The sequence below is a fragment of the Borostomias antarcticus genome (genome assembly GCF_949987555.1).
Source record: "Borostomias antarcticus genome assembly, chromosome: 3".
Classification (NCBI taxonomy): Eukaryota; Metazoa; Chordata; class Actinopteri; order Stomiiformes; family Stomiidae; genus Borostomias; species Borostomias antarcticus.
Genome location: NC_140236.1, coordinates 5,386,047 through 5,395,318, shown reverse-complemented (window position 1 = coordinate 5,395,318; position 9,272 = coordinate 5,386,047). Strand labels below are relative to the sequence as shown.

The 9,272-nt window shown below is 50.4% G+C and overlaps 1 protein-coding gene across 1 annotated transcript in view; it reads left to right on the top strand.

Annotated features, from left to right (window-relative positions):
* Positions 1-384: 384 nt before the first annotated feature.
* The window catches only part of LOC311307481 (forkhead box protein J3-like), a gene marked incomplete at both ends in the record, with an annotated part of 27,249 nt that continues 18,361 nt past the window's right edge, over positions 385-9,272 (top strand). The window contains one exon of the mRNA XM_084436285.1: positions 385-747. Within this exon, the coding sequence (XP_084292411.1) occupies positions 385-747 (363 nt within the window). The remainder of the gene's footprint in view (positions 748-9,272) is intronic.

Genomic DNA, 9,272 nt, shown 5'->3' with positions numbered 1-9,272 from the left:
GAGTAAGCACTGTCCTTAAGATGATATTTCCCAGACTGGATGTGTTCACTGAAATGGCTTTGTTTGTGGAATCAATGGATTTGAGCTCAGTTGAGTGCACAGAAATGGCAAATTGATCTTTTTCTGTCCGAGCATAGCCTAATAAGCAACAAACTATGTGTGCGATGTTTATACTTTGGCATCCATCCAACCAAAAAGGTTAGCTCTGAGTTTGATTTAGCTACATCATGAGGACCAACAGACACAAAACAAACCTCCTCCTGTTCTTCCAGACGTCAGCCGGGGCCGCCGCGCAGCTGCCATCCAGTGAACCGACGGAGAGCATCCCGCCCCCGAGACCCCTCCCCCGCGACCCCCGACCCTTCACCCCTCACCTCCGCCACCATGACCTCTGAACTAGAGAGCAGCCTGACCTCCATGGACTGGCTTCCACAGCTCAGCATGCTGGCAGCCATCCAAAAGGCAGACAGCGGGCATCTCCACGGTCACCACGGACACCACCACGCCCACCACCCCCACGGGCACGGCCCGGCGCCCGGGAAGAAGGCGGGTCAGCTGGACCCGGGCACCACGCTGGACCAGGAGGAGGCGGCCCAGCACCGCGACGGCAAGCCACCCTACAGCTACGCTAGTCTCATCACCTTCGCCATCAACGGGTCACCGCGCAAGAGGATGACCCTGAGCGAGATCTACCAGTGGATCTGCGACAACTTCCCCTACTATCGAGAGGCGGGCAGCGGCTGGAAGGTAGGAGGAAGAGCGGAGTTTTGTCGTTTGCGTGCGTGCGTGCGTGCGTGCGTGCGTGCGTGTGTGTGTGTTCCAGCATGCGCACGCCGGCGTTTTTTCACGTGAAGGAGAATGACAGGACGAAGCCTCGTATTCAAGCGCCGTTATTAAAGTCTGTATGTAAATGCCAAATCCCAGGCAATATGAGGACTAGAGAGACGTCTATGTTATTGGAGACAGATTAGTAGATACCTCAGCGCGCGCGTCTGGGGAATACTCCTCCTTATTAATGACTGGATAGATAGGTGCAGCACCATAGACTCTGCCGTCGCCTCTAAAGTATCAACATTTAATCTGGCAGAGATTTCCTCAGTGAGTGATAGAGTCACCCCCCCCCCCCTCCGCTCGTCTTTGACTAACGTGTGTTTATTCTTGGGCTTTAATCTCACACACTCTGTTCCAGAGCTAAGTTGTACGGCAGCCAGAAGCTCGAGGGGGAAAAAAAGGGTTTGTCTTACGACTCGGCTTGTATCAGTGTGAGGCTCTGTGTTCAGGAGGTTTTCTTCTGCTCTCAACACTCGCAGACGGGATAGTTGTTTTCAGGCCCTTCTGACATTTTGAGCATTTTTTTTCCCTCAAAAGTGCCTTGTCATATTGTTATGTGTGTTAATCTTAGGATGTAGGCCTGTATTATATCATCGTTGTAATCTTAAACGCTTCAAACCATATTGCTTATGATGGCATTTCCGATTTCCAGCATTTGACTTGGGTATTGCGATAAACCCATGTACCTTTTGACACCGTCTTCAGTCTCGTATGCATGCTATGTGAATGCACACAGCACTGTGGGGGACTGGCTCCATCTCCTGAATCAGAATTTTCGAAATGTGATTTAGGGTCTGGAAAAGCTCTCATCCAGAGTGATGTCTCGGTTGGAATTCCAACCAGGCCAATCAGCCGTCCTTAGAATGCGATGACGGAATTAAACCGGGCAGCGTGATTGGTTAGGGGATGAACTAATCGCTGGTGACTCCTTCGGCTATACGCCCATCTAGGAAGACGTCTGCAACGGGAGTCTAGTCTGACTGGATAATGAAGTGAGACGAAACGGCAGTCCAGTCTGCGAGTCGGGCTAGTTTGACCAGAGAATACAGGGCTAGCGCCGTAAGCATCGCTGGGTCTACCTGTCCTGCCGCAGAGAGACATGTGGTCCTCCGCCGAACCGAAAGGGAACGGCGTGGTCGTTAGAGCCCGGGTGATTACGATCAGCTGCGCGATCAGCGGGAGCCCGGACGCGTCTGTCTGGACGGCGCCGATCCCCCGTCGAGGCGGGGCTAAAAAAAGAGCGTACCTGCCTCCCCGCTCGCAGACGCTTGCGTCCGTGTACGCGGGGGGACGCACGCGCTCAGAAACGAACACAAACGCACGCACACACGCACACACACACACGCTCTGGAGAGAGCGGGGGAGCCTCCCGACTCTCAGGTAGGCCTCTGTACGTGCGCGGCGTACAGATTGCGCAAGGCCAGCTCAGCAGGAGAGGAGGAGGAGGTGGAGGAGGGGGGCACGGGCGGGCGGGTAGCAGAGCGAGAGGGGGAGGAGGCGGAGGAGGAGGAGGAGGGACAGGCAGGCGGGTAGCAGAGCGAGAGTTTACTACCCAGCACACGTGCACCGTCTGCTCTCTATGATAATGTGGATGTGCTGGGGAGGCTGGGTTGAAACCAGGACAACACACAGATACGGACACACACACACACACACACACGTGCACACAGTTCACACTTTGAACACACGGGCGCATAAGCCGCGGGATATATCCAGTTATCATAATCAGATAACCCGTCAAGGTCATAAGACGTCTGCATCATATTAGGAGGAATGGGATGTGTCGAGACCTCATGTCTTATTGGACCAAGGTTAATAACATGATACGTGGTACTTTGAGATATTTACAGCGCTTCCACATGTCCTGTATACTGTACGGTTATATATTGTTTATATTGCGCTATTACGGCTCTCTCTCTCTCTATTATTATAAACGGTGCTGTTGAGTATTGATGTCCAAGTGAACTGCTTCTGTTGTAATGGGCTTTTCTCCTCATAAATCGCTGCGTTTATGGCCATTGAGCGGACGAACATTGTGCTTCTCATGCCATCAACACAGTGAGCTGCAGGAGGGCTCTCATGTATCCTACTTAGAGCGGTTATATCTACTTAGAAGGCATCTCAAACAGGCTTTTTCTCCTGGGTCCTCCTGGTGCTCGGCTCTACTTTCCCATGCCCTCTACTCTGCCCTAGAAGCCCTTTCACACCCACGTGTCCCTCCACTCCAACAGGCTAGGTCCCACACAGAGCCTATGATGATCGGTGTGCTGTTGAAGGGGAAGGCACCTCTGGGATTTCTCTCACACTCATTGGTCGATAGGTAAAAGGCCTTCCCTCACTGTTTCAAAGACAGGACGTTTCCCTCTCTTAGATTGGTGAGCTTCCCTGAAGAAATAGTCCCCCTTTGTTTCATTTCAAATTAAAATGGGGACCATGTTGGCTTTTGGTTGACTGCTCATACGACACCAATTATCTTATCTTTTTATTCAATCTCTGTGTCTACTGGATTGGTGTCTTTGAATTTTTATTAAAAAACAAAAAAACATAAATCACAAATATTTTTGTCTGCCATCCCAAAGCACAATATCACTCTCCCTCATGTGCCATTTTGTTTGCATTTATCCATGTGTTTTGAGCTCTGCTGCTTGACCTGCCCCAATGCCAGAGGCTATCTTTCCTAGCCAGCTAATTGCCTATGAATTAGCAGTCCTAATGTGACAGTGCAAAGGGTTCCTTTGTCTCTGTGGCCTTCGGTCTTTCAGCGGGCGCAGGGTGTCGCAGCGATGATCTGGACAGATCATAGACCGTCGATTGTTGTGACTTAGAATCGTCCGGCTGGTAATACTGTGTATTCATGCGTCAGTCATGTTTGAGGAAAAAAAGATGGCGTGGTATTGCTGTATGTTCGTGGGCATATTGGTGTGTCTGATTTTATAGCAAAAATGTAACAACTGTCTTTGAAACAGTAACGCACTGTAACAACCGATCCATATCTTTGTCATTATGAAGGATCTGTGTCTGTGTCTGTGTGTGTGTGTGTGTGTGTGTGTGTGTGTGTGTGTGTGTGTGTGTGTGTGTGTGTGTGTGTGTGTGCGTGTGTGTATGTGTGCGTGTGTGTGTGTGTGTTGAGGTCAGTGAATTCAGTGTGAAATGTGTAGTATCTGGTCGGTGGCAGAATACCCCAGCCGGATGGCCTCTTGGTATGTTTATTCTCTGTTGCCCGGCAACGCAGACATTGCTGTTACATGCATCCCAGCATCCCCTGTTAACATGTCACGCCTGTCCTGTCTGCCAGCCAGATGTGTGTGTGTCTGCCTCTCGTGCATCAAGGTCAGCGTCCTATTATCGAGCATTCTCATCTACAGTAGCACATTGAAATCACAGTGACTGCGTACACCTTTTTAACGATTCGATCGTACCGGCGCTCGAATCGAGAGCCGGCGTTGCTAGCACCACGCCCGGCAACAAACCCAGCTACCCAGAGGCCACTAATGAAAGTGGCTTTTCATTACACGCTAATCATTATTACCACTCGGTGTTCATTTTTTAATTAAAAGTAAGGCATCTCACCCTGGGTACTGGCAGCGGCCCAGTGCTGTGTGTTCCTGTCGTATGTAATGATAGGTGTGGAGAAGAACTCAGAAGCCTCGGTATGCGACAATTACACATCTACATGCAGCGCCGGGCACAGCTGGCACGGCAGCCTGCATTCCATCCATTCTTGCACAAACATGAGGCATCAGATTTTAAAAACAATTATTTTTTAAGAAAAATATTTTTTTAAAGGATGCAATAGGAGTGTGGCGGACGTCCGTAGGATTGTGGCGAAAGAGACCGATGCCTCTGTAGCTCAGTTGGTAGAGAGGGTCGTTCGATAATCGAAGGGTCAGCGGTTCGAATCCCAGCTCTGACTGTCCACATGGCGAAGTGTCCTTGAGCAAGACACCTAACCCCAAATTGCTCCCAATGAGCAGGTTAGCAGCTTGCATGGCAGCTACTGCCATTGGTGTGTGAGTCTGTGTGAATGGGTGAATGAGAGGCCATTGTAAAGCGCTTTGAGTGCTGCTAAGGTGGAAAAGCGCTATATAAGTGCAGTCCATTTACCATTTACCATTTCAGTCGAGGGCGCACAAGCGCCCACTGACTCCAGCAGAGGGGGGGGGGATTGAAAGGGCGAGGAAAGACTGGCAGAGGGACAAAAGGGGGGGAGGAGACGAGGAGGAGGATAAGAAGCCGTGACGAGCCCTTGGGACGGCGACCGCCGCGCGCCGCGCCAGGGGAGTCCTTTCCTCGCCGCTGCCCGCTCGCTCCCCAGAGACGCTCTATCCCGAGCAGACCTGTCACTTCCTGGCGGGCGCGGGGGGGGGGGGGGTTGGCATGCTCTGGAAGCGGCCTACGCGCCCACCCCCCCGCTCGCTGCCGCCCGCCGACTTCGTATCGGCCCACCGTCGAGGTCCGGGGGAAATGCCACCCTCGACGCCGGCTCACCTCCATCAGCAGCCGGTCGATTCAGGGACAGAGATCGCAAGTTCACGACGGCTTTTATGGCCGAGCCGGGGGTAATTTGTGACGACGGCGCACGCTTGGCTGTTTTAGCGGGTAGCTGTGTGTGTAGGAGATGTGCGGTGACACACACACACACACACACACACACACACACACACACACACACGGGTGTGGAAGGGCCCATAAAATGAAATGATTAGAAGCATTCAGTGTGTGTCTGTCAAGGGATAACATTTCTAAGGGATAACATTTCTAGGTGTACCAGCTATTCGCCTTATTCACCTGGCAGCCATATTGGTCAGTCTGGGGTGCGGATGCGGAAGTGCCCGTTGACTTCAATGTTAAAAGTTCGCTGTAAAAACACCACTTCAAGAACCGAAATAGTCAAAATAACAGGCTGAATACACTATGGGGGTTACAAACTCATCATTACCAGACTCAGATTTTTTTTTCACTGCTGTTGTTTTCGCGTTTGGAAATACATGGAGGTGAATGAGCCATAGTTGCATTCAATCCCATGTATTTCCAAACGCGAAAACAACGGCAGTGAAAAACAACAGAGTCTGGTAATGATGAGTTTGTAGCCCTGATAGTGTATTCCGCCTGTTATTTTGACTATTTTGGTTTTTGAAGTGATGTTTTTACAGCGAACTTTTAACATTGAAGTCAACGGGCACTTTTGCATCCGCACCCCTAATTACGTCAGACTGACCAATATGGAAGCTGAGGTGAATAAGGCGAATTAAGAAGTGTTAAAGGTACCCAATGTAACGTGAATAAAATAAAATAAAAATTGTTTATTTTACAAATTCCTCGATTAAATGGTTCCTTGTTGTCTAATAAACACATTGAATCACCTATATATATATATATATATATGTCCTACCTAGTATTTTCTTTGCTAAATGATATTTAGCTAATGTTTTGTGTACAGCGTCCGTTTTGAATCCCCTCTCAGCCTGCAACTTTCTCCACCTTGGAAAAGCCTCTTCACCAATGTTTATTCTCTTCTTTCTCTGACCCATTAGCCGTCGCCATTGGACATCCCTGCCCGACATCTTTTTCTTTTCGCCATCTCCTCCGGCAGACATACTGTAGCTAACTAGCTAACTTGGTTGTCTCTCGTAGTTCTTTCAAATATACCCCGCTGCCATAGATCCCTTTCTTTTCCCGTGAAATTGAGCCAATCAGCGACGAACTCCTGGAAGATGTGGGTATAACGTCACTATTATGTGCTCGGCGCGTGTTCGTGCGCTTGCTCGCGCGTCCTCGTGCGCGTGCTAGAAATGACGTACATGCAATTTTCGTGGACCACCTTCTGAAATGTGCGTAAATTACATCCGGTACCTTTAAGACCCAACATGTCTCCTACCCCCGACCCCGACCCCTCTCTCACATTACTCCTTTTCCACTTCAGTCTCATCTATCTCTACCTGTCCCTCTATCTCCCGTTCCTCTCTCCCTCTCTCTCTCTGGCTCTCCCTCTCCCCCCTCACTCTCTCCCTCTCTCTCTTTCTCCCTCCTCGCTCTCTCCCTCTCTCCCTCTCCCCCTCGCTCTCTCTCTCTCCCTCTCCCCCTCGCTCTCTCCCTCTCTTTCTCCCTCCTCGCTCTCTCCCTCTCTCTCTCTCCCTCTCCCCCTCGCTCTCTCCCTCTCTCTTTCTCTCTCTCTCTCCCTGTATACCTCTTTTTCTCTCTCTCTTTCTCTCTCTCTCCCTGTATACCTCTTTTTCTCTATCTCTCACTCTCTTTCATCCTCCCTCTCTCTCTATCCCCCCCCCATATCTCTCTGTCTCTCTCCCTCTACCTTTCTCCCTTTGTCATCCTCTCTCCCTGTCTACATCTCTCTCTCTCTCTCTCTCTCTCCCAGCAACAGTGACAGCCTGGCAACCTGCCCTGGGTACTCCAGTAGAGTAGCACTAGAGGAGGCAGATAGTGTTCACACATGCTCCTGAACACTGCTCCTGAACACTGCTCCTGAACACTGAACACTGCTCCTGAACACTGAACACTGCTCCTGAACACTGAACACTGCTCCTGAACACTGCTCCTGAACACTGCTCTTGAACACTGCTCCTGAACACTGCTCCTGAACACTGCTCCTGAACACTGAACACTGCTCCTGAACACTGAACACTGCTCCTGAACACTGCTCCTGAACACTGAACACTGCTCCTGAACACTGCTCCTGAACACTGCTCCTGAACACTGCTCTTGAACACTGCTCCTGAACACTGCTCCTGTACACTGAACACTGCTCCTGAACACTGCTCCTGAACACTGAACACTGCTCCTGAACACTGCTCCTGAACACTGCTCCTGAACACTGAACACTGCTCCTGAACACTGCTCCTGAACACTGCTCCTGAACACTGAACACTGCTCCTGAACACTGAACACTGCTCCTGAACACTGAACACTGCTCCTGAACACTGAACACTGCTCCTGAACACTGCTCCTGAACACTGAACACTGCTCCTGAACACTGAACACTGCTCCTGAACACTGCTCTTGAACACTGCTCTTGAACACAGCTCCTGAACACAGAACACTGCTCCTGAACACTGAACACAGCTCCTGAACACAGAACACTGCTCCTGAACACTGAACACTGCTCCTGAACACTGCCGACCATCCGTCCGCCTGTGCTGTGGGAATCTAAGTCACGGAGCTCAGAGACACAGTCCTCATCACTCCTCTTCCCGCTGCCTTTACCTGACCTCCTGTGTTCTCTACTGGCCCCATATCGCTTACATGAGATCATTCCCTACGATGTGATCAATTACATATTGTACTCTGAAACACGCTCTCCGTGTTTTGTTTCTGTCGAAACCTTATTCATTCGTTTTTTTGTCAGTCCAAGGCGTCGTTGGCCTACATCCGGCCCGTGTAAAACTATCCACTCATGTCTTTTCAATCTGACCGATTTCCCTACTCCGCTCTCCACACCTCTGGCGGGTCTGACCCATATCTTACCAGCCATGCCGCACGCTGCCCTCAGCCCCGTCGCTGGGCCCCGCCCTCTGGCCCCGCCCTCTGGCCCCGCCTTCTGGCTCCGCCCGGCACCTCTTCACTTTTGCAGACTGTAAGCTACCCTGGTCTACGGAACACCTACAGTAGCTCTCTTTCTCTCTCTCTCTCTCTCTCTCTCTCTCTCTCACTCTCTCTCTCTCTCTCACAGACACAATCTCTCTCTCTCTCTCTCTCTCTCTCTCTCTCGCGGTCTCAAAAACCTACATTTTAAAAGTCACTCTTGCTTATTAACTGCGACTTATGCAACAGACTGCGTCATATTTCAGAATCGTACCATATGCCTCACCAAAGCAGCTCTCCGTAATAATAACCACGACGCTATCAAAATACCTTTATCCCCCCAGCAATAGCTTATCTCCAAATCCCAAATCCTGTAATTTATTCAGAGAATTGAAAGTAAAATGTTGTCTATTTTGCCCCCCTTATACACAAACACACACACACACACACACACACAAATACCCACAGGCACACACAAATAGGGACACACAAACACACACACACACACACACATACACCCTACCTCCACAGGCCCATACAACAGTAACACACACTCATACCCACACACACACACACACACCTCCAGCTCCCCGGCATGATGCCTTTCACGCAGATCCATTTAGCGCTGGGCAGGCGAGCCCCAGCTGGGCCCAATAAGCTCATTAATCACTGAATGCCATCAAATGAGTAGGCGGACTCGGGCGCAGAGCGGCAAATTGCATTATCTCAGTTCATGTCGCAGCCACTCAGTGTATTACAGCCATCTCATAGTGTTATGACAAAATCAGTCCATTCAGTGAGAGGAGCCACTGTCTTAGTAACAGGTCTCTATTGATGGCCGACAGAGCCACTACAGCTGGGGCTCAATGCCAGTGCTGAAGAGGCCTCTGTGTTTTGATGTGTAC